The sequence below is a fragment of the Heloderma suspectum genome, chromosome 2 (genome assembly GCF_057233095.1).
Source record: "Heloderma suspectum isolate Gila_16-S chromosome 2, 16-S_ref, whole genome shotgun sequence".
NCBI lineage: Eukaryota > Metazoa > Chordata > Lepidosauria > Squamata > Helodermatidae > Heloderma > Heloderma suspectum.
Genome location: NC_139459.1, coordinates 336,963,436 through 336,986,596, shown reverse-complemented (window position 1 = coordinate 336,986,596; position 23,161 = coordinate 336,963,436). Strand labels below are relative to the sequence as shown.

The window sequence follows — 23,161 nt, the reverse complement described above, 5'->3', positions numbered from 1 at the left end:
AGAACATATTGAACTAATTGTAGGTATTCTACGGTATTCTTATTATGCTGTCAAATATGAAAAAAAGATTCAACCCTGTTTGTGTGTGGCAATTTGTAATGACAAGTTTCTATGCACAGATTACCGCCACCACCATGTATGCTACAGGCTTTTATAGGGATGTGCTTTTAGAAAATGAAAATCCTTCCCACTCAGTCCAGACCAAAGGGTGATTGGTGCTGTTCTGTTCAGAGGGGGATTGCACATCTGTGACTATGAACTGTGAGACTGTTTTTCAAAGTACCTCCTTATTCACTATTTGTAGCATTTTTTTGCTATTATACCATCAGGGCCCAACTAGACATGACCAGGAAGATGCTCAGTGTGTGTGTCCTGCATCACATCTAATTTGGCACTCATACTTTTCTCTGGGTAAAAACTTGAAACTTTAATTTTTTTTTCAAAGATGAAAGTTGTCAGGATTCTTAACATATCTGTGGTCTCCTGAAGAGTTTTTGAGGGCTTGTGTGTTGACAATAAGCCATAGTGGAATAGAAATGCCAAAGGATGTTATCAGGCGGAGATGTAATTTTGACCTAAGCACAATCATGTGTCATATTGGGATTAGAACAAACTACCCTTCTTTCATCCTTGAAAGTACTAGACTCATCCTTCAGGGCAAGTAAGGCTTTGCTTATCAGGCACCTGAAATGAAATTTTCACAGATGAACACTCAATCCTCTGCAGTTATAGTTAAGTTTTCCCCCTCTCTTCTGCAGTGCAGGATTTTGATAAACTGCAATGTGATATTTGTTGGTAGTCCTGTGTTTGCAACTGGCGCTTGCTTCAGAAGAAACCAGTTTCACTACTTTCCCCAGCTGCACTTCTATGTAAGATATACGCAGCTGCCAGCAGTTTGCACAGGAAGCCTATGCCACAATGCCAAGGCAATCAAACAATATAAAGCCTTGTCTTGAGGAGCAGTAAGAAGGCACCTCTTTTAATCTGCATTAAACTAACAGAGGAAGCTGTCTAATTTTTAAATACAAGACAGGTAATTGGTACTGAAGAAAATAAAGCACAGAGGAAGTTTTTTATTTGTTTTCCTTGGAAGGCTCCCAAAAAATATTCTGGCGATTGAAGATGCATTGTTTCTCATTGGTTTCTCATTGCTTGGTTTCTCAAATGTGATGGCTTGCCTCTGAAGTTATGCAGTCCATGAAAAGGCATTGTTTCAGGTGACATGAATGCTTTACATTCTATGCTGGCTCATTCATGGATAAAAGTTTACCTGATGCTGCAGTCAAAAGATGAGAATGCATGTATGAAACCCCTCTACTCAGCACTGGTTAGGCCTCAACTTGAGTACTATGTCCAGTTCTGGGTACCACACTTTAAGAAGGATGCGGGCAAACTGGAGAGGGTTCAGAGGAGGGCAACAAAGATGATCAGGGGACTGGAAGCAAAGCCCTATGAAGAGAGACTGAAAGAACTGGGCATGTTTAGCCTGGAGAACAGAAGACTGAGGGGAGATATGATAGCACTCTTCAAGTACTTGAAAGGCTGTCATGGAGAGGAAGGCCAGGATCTCTTCTGGATCATCCCAGAATGCAGGACATGGAATAACAGGCTCAAGTTACAGGAAGCCAGATTCCAGCTGAACATCAGGAAAAACTTCCTGTTAGAGCAGTACGACAATGGAACCAATTACCTAGGGAGGCGGTGGGCTCTCCCACACTGGATGCATTCAGGATGAAGCTAGACAGCCATCTGTCAGGGATGCTTTGACTTAGATTCCTGCATCTGGTTTACAAAGAGGCAATATAAAGAGGTTGGACTCACTGGTCTTGTAGGCCCCTTCCAACCCTACTATTCTGTGATTCTGTGAAACACACCTACATCGTTGTTGCCACCACCATTACCGCCTTCACCCCCCTTGCCTCTTATACCTGAGAGTGTCATCAGAACAATTGTGTCTGTTTCTTCTATTCTGTCTTGCATTCCATGTACATCTTAAAAAAACATGTTTATGTATTAATATTATATCAGTAGATATGACAGAAGTTTGTATCTTTGCTGATTATAAGAATCTTGGTAGAACCAAAGTGGTATTACGCAAGTGTTGCTTCTGCGGCTTGTACATAATTTAGTTAGGATTAGTTCAAATTATGCATGCAGACTAAAATGAACTTCATGGAAATTACTTGTAGCCTTTGGCCTCACTTAATAAGCCAGATTTGTGAAAGCGTCTATCTTATTGTTCACAAGAAGCGTGATGGTGCATGCTGGTGAACTGCTTCCACCTGGCTCTTCCCTGCCTGTGGGAGGAGTTAACACAAACCTTTTGTTGCCTGGTTAGTTTATGTACAGACTGGGACTCCTGACTTGTCTCTCCCAAGTAAGTTAGGAATCAGAAATCAACAACAAACCTGGGAGCATTGGGGCAGCATGCAATAGTATAAGCTACTAATGAGTGGTATCACTGTGTGTGAATAAGGCCTTTAAGTGGAGAAGGGGCAATTTGAAAAGTAGTACTTGCAATAGGAGTAGAACTCTTAAGCACATGTTTGGCCTTCTTTAAAATAGTCACATTTAAAAAAGGCAGTACATGCTTAGCAGATATTTTTTACACATAACAAAAAGTAAAACAGTGTGTGTGGCAATGAGAAAAGCTACTGCTTATATCCAGGATCTCCTGAATTCTTCACCAATAATTCCAGAACTTGCATTTGGGATAAACAACATTTAAGGAAGCTTGGTTAACTGTGAATATATTGAACATACAAGCCAATTGTCTGCTTGCATATATCTTGTGGTCACTGTTTCCAGAAAGTTCAACACTTCCATCTCATTCCAGAATTAAGAGCCATAGGATTAAGTCAGTGTTTGTTGCCTCGTCTTGTTAGCTTCATGTGTTTTCTAAAGCACAGTTTCTCATACTAGAAATTTGTCTTGGATTATGACTTGCATCTAATTTACCTAGTTAATGTCAGAGTAGTCTGTTGCTTTTGTCTGTTTCAATTTTCTGCATTTCAAAATTTCTTAACAGTTTTGAATGGTAGTATGCCTCCGCTACTGTATTTCATTTTTAGTTCTAATATTTCCTTCCATAACTAAGTTCAGGTGGTAAGTTTCTGTGGGTAGATTCTACATACTTGGGAAACTTCTTAGGTATGCAGCAAAATACAAGTTTGTAAACTTAAAAGCTTGTAAATTTAAAAATCTTTTTTTTAAGCCCTTCATTTTTAGTGTCTAGGCATTAGTGTCCAGTTTCTCCAGATAAGAATGTATCACCTCAGATTTGTTGTCACCAGATCTACCTCCCTACGTTCAACAGAGGCAACATGATTCCCATAGGAGAACTGTGCAGTGCCAGAAATGCTTGTAAGAATCTGCCCCGTGTCTGGTTTACAAAGAGGCAATATGAGATGTAAAATGTGTTTATTTCTTCATTGCAGGTTGTTAGTCATAATGTATGTGGCGCCATCACTAAAGCTGAACAAACCCTTAGGTATTTTTTATTAGGACTTCAGATGTTTCTTCTTTCTAATTGGGAGTTTCTTGAGGCATTCTTGCCTGATACTGATTCAACAAACACTTTCTTCCAGGAAAACAAGATGCCTGTATAGATCTATTCTCTCTGTTTTCCTGTAGTTCTGCTGTTCAGCCCAGGCATTTAAGAGGTTCTGATATAATACACACACACTCAAGAAAAATCTTGTGATGTATCTCTAAACAGGAGTGCTCCTGTTCAGAGCTCCAGCTAGCCTGGAATGGGAGATCTGAACAGTCAGTCTCCTTGTAGGGGTGTGGGCTTGGGAAAAAACTCCTTTCCTTTCTCATCATTCTGAAACTATCCTCTGCTGTGCTATATAGCACTAAAGGTCTGGCTATCACCTTCAAACCCAGTGTTTTGTGTGTGGTCGGGGGAGGTTTTCTGGAGAGTGGGGAAAAAATGACCCCCACCCCCGCTACTGAAACTTTCCCAAATAGTGCAGAGAAGCTTAGTTCTTCAACCTTAATGTGTTCATTCCCCTGAACTTAATTTCTGCAACCACCAACCCCTTTTCCAGGATACTATCAGCTGTTAGGAGCTTGAGTAGACTCATCCCCCCCCCCCCCCCGGTTGCTCAGCTATCTTCAACATTCTGTAGCTCTTGAAAGCCATTGAGCATGCTCAGTCCTAGTTGGGACAATCTGGTTTAGGGTTTTTTTTCCAATGTTAATGTAAACTATTTTTTTTCTGCATACCTGGGGGATTCCCTGAGTGTGCAGAAACTGTTATCTTTTATGAGGGTGGCCTCATTTTTCTGTCCAGCTGAAAGCAAGCGTGATTGTATATGAATTTCTTGGTAGAGGGGCTTTAAAGTCAGTGCTAACTATTGAATCCTTGTTTTTGCAGGTGCAAGTTCAGGTTCAGCAATCCCCTCAGCAAGTCTCCACCCAGCAGCTCTCCCCCCAGCTCACTGTTCACCAAGCCACAGAGCAGCCAATACAGGTCCAGGTGCAGATCCAAGGCCAGGCACAACAGCAAACATCCCAGACAATACAGGGTCAAGCACTTCAGAGTCCCAGCCCTTCTCAGTTGCAGGCGGCTCAGATCCAAGTGCAACATGTGCAGACTGCTCAGCAAATCCAGGGTGCAGAAATACAGGAGGAACACATACAGCACCAGCAGATCCAGGCACAGCTTGTGGCAGGACAGGCTATTGCTGGAGGCCAACAGATACAGATCCAGACAGTTGGGGCGCTTTCCCCTCCTCCATCTCAGCAGGGCTCACCACGGGAAGGCGAGCGAAGGATCGGCACCGCCAGTGTCCTCCAGCCAGTAAAGAAACGCAAAGTGGATATGCCTATTACTGTGTCATATGCTATTTCAGGGCAACCAGTTGCCACAGTCCTGGCCATCCCCCAGGGCCAGCAGCAGAGTTATGTATCCTTAAGGCCGGACTTGTTAACAGTGGATAGTGCCCACCTGTACAGTGCCACTGGGACCATAACCAGCCCTACTGGTGAGACTTGGACCATCCCTGTTTACTCTGCACAACCACGTGGTGACCTACAGCAGCAAAACATAACCCATATTGCCATCCCGCAGGAGGCCTACAATGCAGTCCATGTCAGTGGCTCCCCAACAACTTTGACCACCGTCAAGCTGGAAGATGACAAGGATAAGATGGTGGGAGGTGCATCAGTAGTGAAAAACTCTCATGAGGAAGTGGTGCAAACTCTTGCCAACTCCCTTTTTCCAGCACAGTTTATGAATGGCAATATCCACATTCCAGTAGCAGTGCAAGCAGTGGCAGGGACCTACCAGAATACAGCCCAGACAGTTCATATATGGGACCCTCAGCAACAGCAGTCCACACCACAAGAGCAGGGGCAGCAGCAGCAGCAGCAGCTGCAAGTTACTTGTTCTGTAAGTAAACTACCTTAATGAGCAAAGTCTCTGCACTGTTGAATGTTCTGAATGGAATGATTGCGATCTCCGTGAAAGAAGCACTGTAAAGTCAAGGGCAGGGCTGTCTGCATACTGTGCCAAAGACATCTACATTCTCTGCTCAGAAGAGTATGTAAATCATTTTTCTATTAACTTCCTAGCTTACATATAATATTCTGAACTCAATACCTGTATGTTCTTGCAGAATTTAGAGTCTTTGTATGAACAAGGGGGCATATGATGAGGGTGGTGAAGGCAGGTTGCTAGACAGGTCACAGATGTTCTGCTCCTTTCTATAATAGAGCAGTCTGCAGAAACGGCACATTTTGAAATATATATTGTGTGAGTGTGTGTATATATATATATATACACACACGCACATATTCTTTGATGACTAGGCTGTCTGTTTTGTCGCACCTGAGATTTTTAGTCATCCAGACAATAGGATCTAACTCTGCATGATCACAGAATGTAAATAGTCCTTCCCAGGCTGATACTTAAGAATAATAGAACTGATATAAATTTCCTATTTTTCACCTATTCACAACTTTGAAACTGAGGACTGGGTTCTTCTTTTGAGATGGGAGGAAGGATGGAGTAGGTAGTGATACTATACTAGGAGGCAGAAGGACAAGGTTGCACTCCCTTCCTGCCCTGAACCAGAGTGCACCATAATTATACTAGTGTACATAGGGGAAGCAATCTAAAAGAGCCATGTTAAATATTTTGTCAGGCGAATGGCCTCCACCAGTGAGATTCATTAGATCAAGAGTGGTGCTAGACAAACTCAAATCAATGGTCTGGAAAACAGCAATTCTCTAGAATAATAGACAGCCACACTTGGAAAGATCTCTATCTGATATCTATGTTGTAGATTGAACTTGGGGCCATATACAAAACATGCCCTTGTTGGAGCTGTAGCCCTTTCCTCATACACGCTAGTGAGGCTCAGATATATAAATCTGTAGGGTATAGGAGCTTAGGATCTGATGCTCCCAATTCAGCCACAGTAAATAATGTGGTGTGGAAGAACCAGACATTGTTGAACACGGGCATTGAAAATGTGTTGCATCCAATATATGGAATGCCATGAAGCTATCTACCACTGAATCCTATTCAGTTGTCCATACTGCAGTATGGGATTAAAATACATATATTAAATAAGGTGTAGAATTCTTTTGTCCCAAACTTTTAAACACAATTAAAAAAATGTCGGATCTCTCCACTCTTTGTTCAGTTTGGCATTGTGCCATTTTTTGCTAGATTCTCTTACATACCTTGCATCCTGTCTTGAAGTTGTGACAGTGTTGGCTTCTCAGAGCTGCTGGCATACTAACCCATGGGAGAGTTTTGATGTTGTCTTAAAATCATGCAGAATTTTGTACATTTGTTGATCTAGACTTTTTGAAGCCCATGCTTGTTGGCTTTACTGGTGCCATCTAGTCTCTTGCACCTCTCTGGTCTTTAATAAGGCTACTTCCTGCATGCCATCTGCCCTCTCTGCAACCACTTTCATTTTAAGAGTTTTCACATTAGGGAATTGTTGTTGTTGTTGTTATTTATTTATTTATTTATTTGGTTTGTATAAGAAAATGGCATTTGAGGCGGCTGTTGACCTTGTACAGCAGCATTGACTTTGCACAACAGGCCTGATATTAAATGCAAAGCACTTCAGTTTAAGGGCCGAGTTGCTGTGTAGTGGAAGCACAATTTTTCTGTAATGCAGTTTCTGTTGTGTGAATAGCAGCTACTAGTGGCTTCTATGACTCACTAATGCTGTTGCTCAACTTTAGTGGACTTGCTCTTGAATTCTCTTGCTGAAACTTCTACCAGACAGGTGTCAGTTTTAAATTCTTGTGGGCAGATCCTAGTTCTTTCTCCTTTTTAAATGGTCACAGTCACTGATACATATAGTGAAAACCAGTCTTGTAAACAGGTCTACAGTAGGTACTAGCCCAGCTTGCCCCCACGTACCTATGCAATTTGTGGTGCATAAATATTAAGGAAAAAGTGTCATTTGCCAAAGCATTCTTATCTGCCTGTAAGCAAATCTTATCTGCAAAGGTCAGTAGCTATTTGCAAGCCTGATGAAAGCCCTTCGAGAGATTTGGGAGATACAAAAGTGTTACTATTACTGCTGCAATACTTCTCATATGTTTGGGTTCTTTTTGATTTAGCATGTGTGTACACAAGATGGTAAAAGCTTCTAAAACCTGAAGAAGAGATCTTAAAGAAACCTCTTATTACACACCTTATTCCACCATTCTGAGTGGTAAACCCAGGCTGGTACATCTTGGAAGAGGCCAGACAGGCAACTTGTGTGGCTTCCCAATAATACTGTGTATTTTTTTTTATACACAGTTTTGATACTATAACATCAAAATGCTGATTAACACATCCCATAGTATTTGAACTGGAGAAGCATCCATTTAAAATGAAGAAATGGGTTGTTAAAACAGAGGATATGAAAACAGGGGGAGGAAACAAGTAAACTAACCAGAGACTTTTAGGTAATTGGGGGTGGGACACAGCTATCAGTTACTCTTCCTCAGAGGTGTCTAGGTTTTCATGCTTTCTGAAATGTGTAAATCCTTTCAGTACTAGGGTGTCAGTTCTTCAGTTCTGGATAGCAAAGGGATGAGATGCCATATAGTAAAGCTAGTACATTTTAGCTCTGTTTTGATTTAGGGGAGGCTTTAGGTAAGTGAATAACCTCTTATGATCAAGATAAGAAATGTTCTTGCATTTTGCTATCATTGTCTTTTGTTCTTGGATACTGCAGGAGTAGACATCTAAGTGTATCCAGAATCTTGGTTTTCTTATTGTCCTTGTTCTGAGTATTGTAAACGGGCTGCAACTGTAAACTCTAATCACTGCCTGGCTTGTTTGTAAGAAACCAAATCATTCATTGGCAGGGCGCCTTTATAGCAAACTACACTTGGACTACAATATAAGTCTGTTTATATTGAAGTTTGTTTTAATGGAAGGTTCTCCATTCCGAAGAGAGCTTCAGCTATTGGGCGGTATAGAAATGAAATGAAATAAATAAATAAATAAATAACCCCCCCCCCCAAGAAAACCTAGCATTTAAATGCAATATTCATGTAACAACAATGCAGCCAGGAAATGCAAACAAGTGATTTATTAGGATAATAAGACGATCCATACAAACCAGGGAATCAAATGTTAATGCTTTTAAAATTATTTGATGTGATCAGTGTAGTAAAGTGACAGCCCACCCCATGCCTCCAGTCCAAGCCTTGGTGACTTATAAAAGTAGCAAGTAGCACCTGGAATCAAAGTTTCAAGCTTTCTTCAACCCAAGCTTTTAAAGCTCTTAGTTGGAGAGTCTAAAAGAACAATAAACTTCTCTAAGCCTAATCCTTCTTCCATGCAGGCTTTGAACCTCCATTTGCTTTCCCAAGTCTTACCCAAAACTGCTTGGAAAGAGGAACAGTCCCAGCAGAGAAGGCTGGTGGAAAATGAAGTTTCTGACTCGTAGTTCTATTATATTCCCCTTCCAGCCTCTAGAAACAACAGTTAGAATTACTCAAGAATTTATTTTTTCAAATATGCTCCCGTCCTCCAACAGTGAGGATGGATTTGAACCAAATTTCACTCAGAAGAGAAAACACACACACACAGGGAAGAGAACAGACTTCGCCAACAGGCACAGGTCTTTGCAGTTCTGAGGCATATTCTGGATATTTGGTGTGTGTCTGTGTATAGATATTAAAATATATAAACATTTATTAGAAAAATTAAAAATGTAATTTCTAAATATTTGTTACCTTTTAATCCAAGACAAGAGGGTTACATACTGAGATCCCAAGATAATTAGGTAAGCTGGGCTCACCCTTTCAAATAATGGGGTAGCTAGGCCTTCCCCAAATTCCACCCCTGGTTTCCTGTGATGTGTGGACAAATAAACTGTGGTTTAAAGGCCCCCTGCAAACCAGGATTGTAAACCAGAACAAGGGGAGCATCATAAGAAACCAGGAAGCCACCTCTGCAGCCAGGAGCATAAGGGAAGGAGGAGCAAGTCATGTTCAAGCTGCCTGCTCACTCACATGCCAACAAACTATGGAGCAGCCTGTTATGTTTGGACAAGCCTCTGTATGCAACAGATTAACAAAGTTATTGTGGAGTAGACTCCACTTTGCAAGAAGCATGAAGTGGTAATCTCCATGTTGCATTTAAGAGTATTCCTTGTGCATCTTGGAATAAAGTAGCCGTTTTCTTAAGCCTAGTTGGCTGCAAAACTAGTAAGAGTTTCCCCGTAAGGATTTGTCTATTAATGCCTATTAACTTGTGGAAAGGGAAAAAGATATTTTGAGGGGACTGCATGTAGTCTTTTGAGAAATGGTTATCCTTTTTCTACCCCTTCCACACACATTGACCAAGAGAGTGAGTTTGTGTATAAATCCACCAAAGTAAGGTAACTCTTCCCCGTTCTCCATTATGGCTGTGTGATACTTTTCATAGTGAACATGAAGTGGCAAACTGCATGCAGGGAATAGAAGGATTTTAGTATTTGGAATGAAATATCTGGGACTATTGAACACTAGAATGACCGCACATGAAGAGCAAACAGCTATGATTGAGCCTGAACGTAGCACCCACCTCCCATGAAGATTGTTGTTTTGTGTGTGTGTGTGTTGAAATCTTCTGTAAGCTACCTGGAGGATCATTCAATCAAAAGGCAGGGTATATATCATCTAATTAAATATAATATGTTTCTGCTAATTTCCCAAATGGGGTGGTATAATAAGCTCCAGAGGCTGGGAGAAGTTATTGTAATATTAGCAAATGACACAAAAGCTGCTTTTACGTTTGATGATTTATTTGATTGGAAATGGCTTTCTTCCACAGGCCCAAACTGTTCAGGTTGCTGAAGTTGAACAGCAGCCACAGCCTCAGCCTTCACCTGAACTTCTCCTTCCACATTCTCTCAAGCCAGAAGAGGGACTAGAAGTGTGGAAGAGCTGGGCACAGACTAAAAATGCAGAGCTGGAGAAGGAGTCACAAAACAGGCTTGCTCCTATTGGCAGTAAGTGGTCAGAGAAAGTACTGCTCCATCTTTCAGACAAAAGGAATATTTGTTACTTGTTTGAGTTTCATAGGTTGTTGAACTACAATGGTTTGGGATGGGTTATCATAAACAGCATGTGACTGTAGGCTAGTACAGTGGGCAGTTTCTCGAGTTTTTGGTCAGGTGAAGGACTTAACTCCTCTCCCCTCAGGCAGCTCAGGCTCTAAGGATTTTTCTGCTGAGTGCTGGAGCCTCTGCTCTTTTTGTTGATGTTGGGTGAAATCCAATTAAATTGTTCCCCTGATGGAACTACATCTATCAGCAGAACCTGGAGGGGCAATATCCTAACCCTCTTGCAGTTGCCCCACATTCCCTCAAAATCTGATCTGGAAGGCTGGGGGAAAACTTAGTGCAACACTGGATTTCACCCAATATTCTTAGTTGTCTTGTTGAATTTATTTTGATGGAAAAGTCTCCATATATTTGTTATTTTTACATTTTAAAATAAGACGAAAGTCTTGCTAACTTAAAAGAGAAGCTAACCTCGGATGGAAAGCTTGCATGTGTTTCAGTTTTCTGGCCTCTGGGTTTTTTTCAATCATTGGCAAAGTAGCAGGATTTTAAAAGAGGCTAAAGTCACTTGTGTACAACATTGTCTCTCATTACCCTGTCCTCAGACCTCTTGCCATCAAATTTGTGCTTTTGCATTAGGGTGGATTTAGTTAAATCAGCAAGGAAAAGGGGGGATTTAAATCATTGATCTAAATCAAGTTTCCCATTGAGAATGCTTCATATATTTCTTAAACAATCATGCAAATTTGGCTACTAAATCATATTAAGTTACAACTAAGTAGAGTATTGTGTTCTCTTACAACCAGGCCTTGCATCTCTTTGTTACACTGTATATATTTCAAATGTCTTCAGTTTTTACCTGTAAAGGGAATGTCTTTAAACATTTCCATATAGCAGAGGTGGGCAACTTGTGGCTGTCCAGATGTTTGGGCCTAAAAGTTGCCCACCTCTGCCACACAGGGTATTTCTAGCACCTGTGACCATGTGTTTATGTATGGGAATATAAGAACCTGCCCACTGGACAATGTTGTGGTCTTTCCAGTGTTGTTCCTTTCTGCTTCACTCTGTCTTGTTCCAGCTCCACATTCACAAAAACAAAATAGCAAAAAAAAAGTGCCCATGACTGATAGGTAGACACAAGATCTGATAGTTACTGGGCAGACTAGAGCAATTTAGTTTTTATTGAGTGCAAATGAAATGCCTGTGTTTAATAGGTAGAGGTAAATACTCAAGTTTGAGAAATGATCAAATTTGTTCTTCACTTACATAGAAAAGCCTCCTGTTACTTAATGTATCAGATCCAGGCCACTGATTCAATTTATATATATATTGTAGGGCTCACATGCTTATATCCAGAATATTTAATATTTAAACTAGTTATTTAAGAGAAACATAGTATTTACCTTTTTTTACCCTGTGCTTTTTAAAATACCCTTTCAAACAGATTTTGGGATATCTTAAGATGCTAGATCAAGGTACTGGGGGGCGGGGGGCAGGGAAACCTTTGGAAGTGGCAGAGTAGGCTTATTGCAGAGATTGTAGGAGGAAGCTTGATCAAGTCTAGAAAAAAAGCCTGCTGAAAAATGCGTGTCAGAGACTATCTGTGCCATGGTTTGCAGGACGTCAGCTGTTGAGATTCCAGGAAGATCTCATATCCTCAGCTGTAGCAGAGTTGAATTATGGACTGTGCTTAATGACTCGTGAAGCTCGCAACAGTGAAGGCGAGCCCTATGATCCAGATGTTCTGTATTACATCTTCCTGTGTATTCAAAAGGTATGGCATCATGAAAGCTCTTGCTGCAAACAATGTTAAAAATGTAGTGCTGGACATATGCTGTGACTAGGAGAGACAGACATTTGCTTTCTGAGTTGAGCTGCTTAGCTTTCTATTTTGTATGAGAATAATTTTATGCTGTTCTGACTTCTAGAACATCATGTTACTAAATGTAATGTAATATGCAATTCTACTTGTGTATTAGAAATGAACTAGTCTCAATAGCTGTGAGTCAAATTCTGAAAATTAGTGGTGTATAGTCCCATTAATCAAAGCTTCAAATGCTTCATGGCCAAACATTCCAGACTGTTCAGATAAATGTGTTTGTAGTGCACTATGGGAAGACTTGGTAGGTAAAATTTCCAAAATTAGAGTTAATGTTGAGTTTTCTTAGAAGGCAGCATGTCCTGCAGCCAACTTCACTGAACTCTTGAGTGGAGCTAACTGAGGTACTTTTATACCCTGCAGCAAAAGGAAGCTCCAGCCTAGTAGTGATTTGACTATGAATTTGGAATGCTGGTTTTGTTGTTATTTAATACGAACATGTATAACCCGCTCTATCCGTTTAGCTTTCAGGGCAGCTTAAACAATAATGACAAAAAATATAAAGCAAAAATATTGGAAGCAGATTTTGCAGATGGCAGCCACTGTTCTGCCTTTCCAGATTCTTCTTTGAGGTTTCTAACCCTCATGTTTTAAATGCCCTCTTAAAACACACAGACAGCTTGACTGACTTTTTGATCTTCGCGTCTAAGAATGAATACCATGAGGAGAAGGTTGCTTCACCTGTGTTATTTCTTGCAGTACCTATTTGAAAACGGGCGAGTTGATGACATTTTCTCTGATCTGTATTACATACGGTTCACTGAGTGGTTACATGAAGTTCTCAAGGATGTGCAGCCCCGGGTCACTCCTCTTGGTAAGAGATTCTTCCATTCATGGTTGTTGTAATGAGGTAACGTGAAGCACTTGGTGTTTAAAAATAGAACTACATAAATGCAAAGTATTTAGTAGATGTGTTAACTAAGCAGTTGGCTACACCTGATGTCATAAACTGAAAATTGTATTCTAAGTAGGAACTACTATATCACTAGTCAAACTGCTGTAAAGCTGAGAAATTCAGTCTATATTTCCATTCCTATAGGATATCTTGGGGTGGTTGGTTGTAAATGCTGCTTGATTTCCATACTTTTGTTGACACTGGTATTCTGGTATTCACAGGCTATGTTCTTCCCAGCCATGTGACAGAAGAGATGTTGTGGGAGTGCAAGCAGCTGGGAGCTCATTCCCCTGCCACCTTGCTGACTACTCTCATGTTTTTTAACACAAAGTATGTATTGACAGAAATTTCCTCACCAAAACTATTGCAATTACTTAAAAATAAATTTAATCTTACTCTTTAGTAAATCCTGAGTTAGTATGAACACGTGTAACACAAACTACGAGACAAGAATGACATTGATGGATCAAACCAAAACGCATCTAGAGTTAGTGTAGTATAGTTACGAGTTCAACCTGTGAACCAGGAAGTCCCCAGTTCTTTCCTTATTTCATGAATTTGCTAGGTGGCCTTATGCAAGTCAGTCTTCCTTGCTTGGTCTTAACCTTCAAGTCTGCAATATAGGGATAATACTGATCTGTTTTATACAGCTGTTGCAAGGATTTCTAAGGTTATATATGTATGTTTGTGCAGCACATTACATGACAGGAATGCCTGCCGCGATTAAGTCCAGCATTCTGTTTCCAGAAGTGGCAAACCCAATGCTTCTGGAAGATCTCCTGTCAGTCTCCCCACTATTCCCTGGTATTTGGTTTGTTCTGCCTCAAAGCATGGAGATTCCATTTAGCTATTGAAACTTTACAGCCATTGATAGACATATGCTTTATGAATTTGTCTAAACGCCTTCTTAGTTGACATAATACCGATCTGAAGTAGGCTGCTGCTTATGAAAGCTCCTGTTAAATAAGCTATTTTGTCTTGAAGGTGCCACATCACCTACTGGAATTAAATAGCTCTTTAAAATGTACATCTTCTCAGTTACGGTGACTTCAGTGCCATCAAATGTTGGGAAAGGTTCTTAGGATTTTAATGTGCATCTTTAATTGCCCTGTGTATCTCTCCCCCCACCTCCCGCTGCTCAGATACTTCCTGTTGAAAACAGTGGACCAGCATATGAAGCTGGCCTTCTCAAAAGTCTTGAGACAGACCAAGAAGAACCCTTCTAATCCCAAGGATAAGAGTACAAGCATCCGGTATCTGAAAGCACTTGGCATACACCAGGCAGGCCAGAAAGGTAGAACTCTATTTTTCCATGTTAAGGCTTGCTTCTAGTGGCTGTTCATATTTGTTTTGTAGCGCTGTTCACGATTTATAGCTGTTTTGTGGTGCTGTTCAGAACTTGCACAATAAATGAAAAAGTGAAATTGGGTTTTATAATACCTTTAGCCCTGTAGGCCTGGATAATGGTGGACAGGATTTATTCTTGAGTCTAACTGCAAGCAGCCTGTTTAAAACTGATCAGGCATGTACCCTGCTGCTGGAGCTCCTGATACAATTTCAGGTGCTGTTCTTGTTCACTTATCAAGCTCTTTATGGCTTGGGCCTGCTATGTATAGTAGGTTGTATCCAGTGTTAGTCCTGCTTAAGAGTAGCTCCATTGAAATGAATGGGACTTAAGTTAAACTAATATTGGATATAAACCATCAGGTACAACCCCATGGAATCTTCTCCCATATGAGGTGCCTTAAATATTTTGATCTGCAGATGAATCCCAGTTGCAGATATCATCTGGCTTGAGTATCAACTGTGGCAGACAAAGAAACTTGGGGGGGGGGATTGGTGCTGCCTCTTCATTTTCTGCAGATAAAAATGTTTCTTTGTGTACAGACATTTTCTTGAGGCTCCTCTGCAGTCTTTGTCCTTATATTTCTTGATGTGAGTACTTTACTGATTTTAATTGGGAACATCAAAGCTACTTACGTACGGTAGGAAAATGGGATCTAAATGAAATGTATCAAACTGTACCTGCAAGCATAAAGTATGTTGAACCATTGAGGTTTTGCCTGCTTCCTGGCCTGATATGCTCACGCAGCTCTGATCTTAGGTGTCACAGTTTTTATTTTGGTCTACTCTCAGAGGCACAGTTTTGTCTAATCAGAGGTCATCTTTAAAATTCCATGAGCTTTTCCTTTTCACAGATGCCAAGCATTTAGGCAAAAAAAATGAAACTTTGACCTCCAACTGTTCCTAGGTTGGTTTTAGTTTTTACTAAATAGGACTCCTACCTTTTTGCTGAGAACTGGACAGAAGATTGAGAATATTTGCATTTGGTTATAAACAGAACTACTAAAAAATAACACAGGCTGTAGAGGATGCATCCTATGGTCCATGGCAACATAACAGTTCTCCATCTACAGCAAAAAAAAAAAACCCATGGGTACTTAGGTTGAACTGTAATTAGCTTCCTGTGCAAAGTATCTGATGGCTCTGTATTGTTGGGGTTGACTTGCAGTTACAGATGACATGTATGCAGAGCAGACAGAGAACCCAGAGAACCCCTTAAGGTGTCCTATAAAACTCTATGACTTCTACCTCTTCAAATGGTGAGTGTTTCTGTCACTGTCATCAAGAGCTACAGAGGATAACTGGCTGGATTTCCAGGGTGTGTGCATGTGCGTGCGCATGTGCACTTCATATTACTTTAATCTGCATCTCATTATAAGTTTATCCAAATATATTCCTTTGGAATTCTGATCTTGTGTAAAGAGGACAAAAATGGCATGGAGTTCTACCAAACTTCATACTTGAGTCCTTTGGCTCACTACACAAAGGTCTCTTACTGTCATTGAAACTGTCATTTAACAGGGTTGTTGTTGCAAATAGCAGTTGCTTCCCTAAGTGCCTTCAGTCTGCAGGTTCCCAGAACTGTACTACTTCCACTCATTCAAGAAGCTTTCCTCTTCTTGCTTCTAACATCTCCCTCAGTGTTGCTTTTGTCCATTCTGTGCAAGCTGACATCGTGTGTGTGCGTGTGTGTGTTTCAAATGGGAATTGGGGGATACCTTTGAAAAGGAGAGGCATGGCATCACCCAGGGACACATAACCTGCAGTTTATATACTAGAGAAACTTCCTTCTTTGTTTTTTATAATTAACATTTTATTGTAAAATTTCAACAAAACCATAAAGAGGAAAAGAAAAAAAAATGTAACCACGTAGATCTGCATATATCAGTTTCAATACTTGCATATGAAGTAGGTGTGTGTATTATATAGCTTTCTAAGAATTATACATAAACTTCAACAAAGGCAGACCAAATATCCATATAAGTATCCATTCGCAAGTGGGTCCTGTATGACACCCATTCAAATGATGAAAATGTTGTTAGGTCCTCAATCCATTGCATTATAGGAGATGAGCATTTATTGTTCCAGTGTTGTAATATCAGTCTTTTAGCTGTTAAAAGGGCATGGAGAATCCATTTGTGCTGACAGGTAGATAATTTAAGAAGACATGTACATCAGTCGATATTAAAGATAGTTCCAATACAATGTCTGTCTGTATAATAACCTCCTTCCAAAAGGAAGCAACTATTGGGCATTGCCAAAATATGTTCTAAAGCTATATCTCCAGCAATTAGCTAACTTAGATTATGGCATCCAGTAGTCACAGAACCAGGGTTCGTTCTGAATAAAATGTAATCTGAGATCCATAGATGCTTCAGATACAGATTGATTAGGCATTGATTGCCATTGATTAGGCAAAATAGGACAGTCCAGTTCCCTGTTCATTCCTCCTTAGGACCCTGTATATTATATTTATTCTCCAGTAATAAGTATTTATAAACATGGATCACGGGTCAATATAACTGATCAGCCTCAGTAAGTGCCTCCAATAGCAAAGGAGGCTCTGAAGCTGTAAAAGCGGCAGGGCTAAATTCTAACAAGTGTTGCAGTTGCAAGTATTGCCATTCAGCCATATCAGGCAAATTGTATTTTACAGGCAAAGATGAGAATTATGAAAACTCATCATCAATTGACCCAAGGTAAAAATCAACTTATCCATCCAGGTCTGCCACAAAAATGTTTTCTTTCCAATTTTTAAATCTCAGTTTCCCCAATTTAGCATGAGAAAATGGATCAAAATGTAATTGACATGACATTATATGCCACATGTCTCTAACAGCCGTAACCCTGGGAGGAACCCTATCCATTTTAATGTGCCAAGAACCTAATGCCATTTAAAGAGAGGACCCTGACAGGGAAGATTACAAAACTGACCAGGGTGGAAAATCTTCTTTCTTAGTATGAAATTGCTCCAATGACATTCCTCTTTATATATATATATATATATATACACACACACACACACGTACACACACATACATACATACATACACACACGCACGCACGCTGCCCTTCAATTATATTCCCGGAGCAATTTACAAAAAGAATAAAATAATTACAATGTAAATACAAAAAGAATAAGCTAAAAGGCACAAAATCTGAATTCGTTGTCCACACCAAGTCCCTACTATCCCAGGGGACATATTCATGTAGCCAAACGTAACATATGATCTGGGTAATCAAGAAAATTTTTAAAAGCACCAAATTATGGGTTGGATTAAATGCTGTCTTTCTGCTGATGGAAGTGGAACTAGGAGAGTTCTAGTTCCCCACCGCATCCTTCTGGAGCAGATTTTCAGGCAGCGTGGAAGACTGCCAGAGGGGTAGAGAGGAAGAACGAGAGTCCCATTATGCTAGTGGATGTCTGCTAGCGCAACATTGCATCTAACCAAATGGGTGGAAAAAGCACTAGGAATTCACAGGCATTCCTGTTCGCATATTACGTTGTTCGACATGAGTGTGTGTCTGATTTTTTACATGGAGGGAAAATGTGTTATATGGAGCAACTATTAGAAGGCAAGTGAAACCTATTTCACTTGTAAGATAGAAAGCAAACTCAGCACTTTTGTAGCAGTATGGAAGAGATCACTTTGAGTTACTTTGGTATTGTTCCTCTGATTCTATATGCACAGAACTTGAGTTCCTGAATTTCAGAGATGCAATTTTTAAACAAGCCCTTATGCTTGAGACACTTTGAAGATGTGGAAGTGTTGAAGATTTGTGGAAGATTCCATTGGTCAGGAGATGGGAGCTTCTGTGTGCTGTGTGGCTCCTTTTTCTTACTTATGACAGCAACCTAACAAGGGCCCTCTCCTCATGCATCCCAGCTGTACACTACATCTCATTTTAGTGTAAAAAATGCATGTATTTAAGTTCAGATTGGCAAGCATATTGAGCAGTTTATGCTTTTGCTTGCTTATTTTTAAATGCTGTGCACTGTATGGTTTATTTTTGATACAGTGCATTTCCTGGAAATAGCATGGTTATACAATGTGGAGTGTGTTTTGAGGTTGACTAACAACTCTGATATTGTCTTCCAGCAGTTCAAGGATTCAGTGAATTCCAATAGGCTGGAACTCTCCCCTTTCCCCTGTTGGAGGTCTGTAGAATAGATGCTGGCATATTGGGGGAAAAGTGCACAAAACTGCCTAACATCTTGAACAGTGAGCTGTAGTTGAGTTGCTGTTTTTTAAACAAACTTTTCAGACTTGTTGCTCATTTTCAAAACCCCATGAAATCCCCAAATTACTGGCAGTGCTGTGAGTGCTAAACCTAGTTTCCCTGGTGCAGAGTATAAAGAATAAACTATGCAAATCTGTCACTTCAAAAATACTCCACAATCCTCTGCAGCCACAAGTCACCCTTTTCAAATACTTTGGAATATATTGCCAGAGGCTGGAGTGGCAAAAGTAAGGAAGGGGGAAGGACATAGGGTTAGGGGAGACAAGGTGGTGTGCTGAAGCATTACTCCTTCCTGGAAACCCTGCTCACAGACATCTGATTTCTTGGTCTCCAGCAAACACAGCCAGTACAAACTGGTGTAAAATGAAACTTGAAACTCTTGGGACATCGGTTTCCGTGCCATATTCAGCACATACATGTGGATCCAATGGAGGTGCAGAGTAAATACAGCCCTCTTCACTAAGATAGCGTTGATAACATTTCCAAGAGTGTACTATCAAAGTAATTGCTTAACAATCTCTCTTTCTCTCTCTACAGCCCCCAGAGTGTGAAAGGCCGGAATGACACATTCTATTTGACTCCTGAACCAGTGGTGGCTCCCAACAGCCCTATCTGGTATTCGATCCAGCCTATCAGTCGAGAGCAAATGGAGCAGATGCTCACCCGGATTCTGGTGATACGAGAGATTCAGGAAGCTATTGCTGTGGCAAATGTCACCACCATGCACTAAGGCATTCCTCCCAGCTTGGATAAAGGATGAGAGTGGGGCAGGTTAGGAGGGGAGGCCATGATGCCAGGATCACTTGTACAGCCTTTTACACTAAAGGAGATGCCTAATTTTTTTGTTTTGTTTTTTTAATTGGTGTAGTTATGAAGCCCTTTTAGGCTTCTTCTGTTTGAAACAAAACCCTCCCCATTGTGTATCTGACCCAACTACATCAGCCTTCTGGACGCATTGGGGGCTGCGTTCCTTCTCTGGGAGCTGTGAGGTGCCGTAGGTTGACTTTGGGGTTTTTTATGATGTGAAAAAACAAATTTAATTGAGGGACTTGGCCTGGCTGGGCCACTACTTTGGAGTTCATGCTCTTGGAAAGAGCAGAAAATGGTGGATATATTGCCTAACCTAAAGAGGCAGTTTGCAGTTTCCTTGTACTCAAGACACTGACATGACCTGGAGGGGAGAGGAGAGTGTCCTGCAATTATGATTTAGAAGAAGAAAATCAATTTCTTTTAAGACCTTAAAAATGACATTTTTAGATGTTAAGTACAAACTACCACACTTCTCTCTCTTTTTTTTTTTGGCCTGATGTTGAGGCCTTAAAACCTTGAGGCTCCTGTGCCTGATGGAATTCTTGTAACATACACTTGTGTATCATATAAAGATACCGCCCTGTTTCTCTTATGTATTCTTACGCTAGTTGTTTATTAAGAATGACGAGCACGTCTTTTCAACATGCTATTGAACAATGTGTCTTTATTTTGGAGAAGCAAATGAGAGATCTTCATAAAAGATTTGTAACACTCTAGGGAGAAGCCCACTGATCAGTGTCACACTGACCAATTTCCTTCGAACTTCTTTGCTAGTCAATTTAAATAGGGCACACATAAATTTAAATATTTTCTTAGCTCCCTTTTGTTTCAGTGGGACCTATGCAGGAAATGGTGCATACTTGAAGTAGGGATGGCCAGTATGAGGCCAGAAAAATTCCTTCTGTTTCAGGCATCCAACCGCCTGAAAGACCGAGACCTGCTGTAGATGTACAAAAGTAAACTAGGATTTAGGGAGAACATGTTCTTGTGGCCCATTCCTTCACTATCTCTTTCTGTGTGGATTTGGCATTATCTGTGACCACTGAGAACTGACTTTAATCCTGGGATTGCAAAGTGCATCTAGGAGCATCCCCACTTCATTATCTCAGCTGGCAACAGTTGCATGTAATGCTGAACTTGGGAAGATGGGAGAAGCAGGCGGTGTACAATCGTGCAGCCCACTCTGTAGTTGTATTCTACATCTGCATTCAGCCTGTGGAGGAGGATGTTGGTCTTGCATGCCTTTTACTAATATGCCAGTTTTCATTTCAGCAGCTGAACCTATCTGCTTTTGTTACTTACCATAGATTACTGTTTTGACTACTAAAATCTACTTTTCTTCTGGTTCAGAGGCCAGTAGTAGTATCAGGGTCATCAGACTGAAACTAGATCTTGTTTCTCCAAGTTGGTATCAGATCTTGGCAGTTGTCTGCTCTTTCTAGTAGAAGCTTGGGTTATTCCATCAGCTCTTGACTAGTTAGAACTGGTATAATTTTCCTAACTCAAACATTGATTATAGGCTACTTTTTCCCTTACAGAAGGCGGTAAAGTAAGTGTGGAGAGTGGATTTGGGGTTAAGCTCACTAATTCTATACCTTCTGTCAGAAGAATTTCTCACATTTCCTCAGCTAGTGTGTGTAAATTAAGGCTGCAGTTACAGGTAGATTGCAGCAGAGGGCAGCTGCATCAGCTGTTACGAATGTCTGTGACTAGCCACCTGTTCGGCTCATGAAGCACTTGGCATGAGACAAAAGAATACTTAACTATCCAGTGTCTGAAGGAAGCAGCAGTCAGTACATAAAGCAAATATATTTCCTTTTCACACTGAAGAACAAATCATCAGGAAACAGCAGAGCAGCTCTGCATGGAGGGGAGAAAGCTAAGTGCCAGGAAAGAGCTGTGCTCTCTTACTCAGGGTGGGAAACGTAACCCCAGCCCGAACCAGGCAATGTTTTTTCTTGAGAAAATAATTCTGCAGGGGTTGTCCTCTGAACAGGACAGGTGTATGAACATGCACACACGTGTACATCATAAATAATACACATATCCTCATCACATATTTTGTACCGAAGTGTCCATGCCACCTCTAGTCCCTCCCTGAGCTTAAAAGGGAGGAAAGGAGTTAATATCCAAGTTCTACCCATTCTCATGCTTCCCCAAACTTTTTTTTTTAGGAACTGGCCATTTATATAAGCATATGCAAGGTTGCCTACATTTCACAATTTAATTGGGATGTAAAATATAGCATATTTAAAGGCTAACAAATGCGGGTTGTTTTTACAGATTTCAGTGCAGCCAGTGACTTCTATATTTGTACTACCATTGCATGTTTCTCATCAATTAGAATTCTGATGGCCTATTTAATACCTTAGACTCCTGAAAATACTTTTGTAAGAGAAAAAAAGCATGTACAGATGTGTGATGTTTCAAGGCAGGTAAAGCATGAAATTCTCTTCAGCTGGACAAAAAAGTAACAACTATCTTTGAGGTCTTAGTAAATTTGCATATGAAGTGGAGGAAAGGCAATAACACATAATGGAGGATAAATGACCTTGCTACTTGTCCCAGTCTAGTTGGAATTTAGAAACAGGTTGTGACTGGTATTTTACTGGTCTCTGCAGAATTTCATTCTTGTGCCCCATTGCTAGTGCAGGAGGATGTAAAAGCAGAAGAAAATTATGTGCTCAGTGTTTTTATTTGGAAGCAAAATAAAGATACTTGTTAGAGAAAGGATAGCATTTTCAGGTTCTTAGGGTTTAGGGATATGCTACATTTTTGATCTTAGCTCATTTTGCAAAAAAAATTAGTTCAAGGGAAATTGTATTCTAAGGTGTTTCTCTTGTGCTCCAAAATTTGAAAATAAATGGCAATCATTATTAGGACAGGGGAAACTCCTTGTGTTTGTACTACTTGAGCATGCTCCTTTCTAGCTTCTCTGTGTGAAGAGATGGGAGAGAGGCCTTATCTTGGATAACTCCAAAAACTCCATTCCTTGCTGGGAATGGTTTTTTTAAAAACTCATCATAAGCGGCAAGCCCCTCTCCAAAAACTGCATAGAGCCTGATGCATTGTGGTCAAGGTGCTCAAGCTTCTAGTGTGGCATTGGGGCCAATAGGATGAAAGGTTTGTGCTAGGCTAAAGGCAGCATTGAGAGGAGCAGGTATCCTTTGCCTAAACAGGACGATTTCCCCCATTAATTCAAGCCGTGATGATGCATTGAAATCAGTGTGGTACATTGATCAGTGTTGAAAAAGTGAAAATTTTCAATTCCCATTCGTTAAACAATGAGGTTTATGAGCGACTTTGAGTAGCTCAGAGAGTGGTGGTGGTGACGATTTATAAAAAAGGTACCACATATACTACCCTGAGCTGCTTGAGAGGAAGCTTGCAATAATATAAAACAAATCCCCTTCACAGCCTCAGTAGGATTATTGGCCTATAAGGCCTTTTTCTGGATCAGAGGGGCAG

General features: G+C 40.6%; 1 protein-coding gene across 7 annotated transcripts in view; it reads left to right on the top strand.

Annotated features, from left to right (window-relative positions):
* Positions 1–20,337, top strand: part of QRICH1 (glutamine rich 1) — a 37,416-nt gene extending 17,079 nt beyond the window's left edge. For all 7 annotated transcript variants that reach the window (XM_084840629.1, XM_084840624.1, XM_084840622.1 and 4 more), the window contains 8 exons: positions 4,382–5,398; positions 10,292–10,469; positions 12,143–12,297; positions 13,102–13,216; positions 13,519–13,627; positions 14,440–14,591; positions 15,810–15,900; positions 19,421–20,337. In XM_084840629.1, coding sequence (XP_084696755.1) covers positions 4,382–5,398; positions 10,292–10,469; positions 12,143–12,297; positions 13,102–13,216; positions 13,519–13,627; positions 14,440–14,591; positions 15,810–15,900; positions 19,421–19,613 — 2,010 coding nt within the window. In that variant the 3' untranslated portion in view covers positions 19,614–20,337. The remainder of the gene's footprint in view (positions 1–4,381; positions 5,399–10,291; positions 10,470–12,142; positions 12,298–13,101; positions 13,217–13,518; positions 13,628–14,439; positions 14,592–15,809; positions 15,901–19,420) is intronic.
* Positions 20,338–23,161: the final 2,824 nt, after the last annotated feature.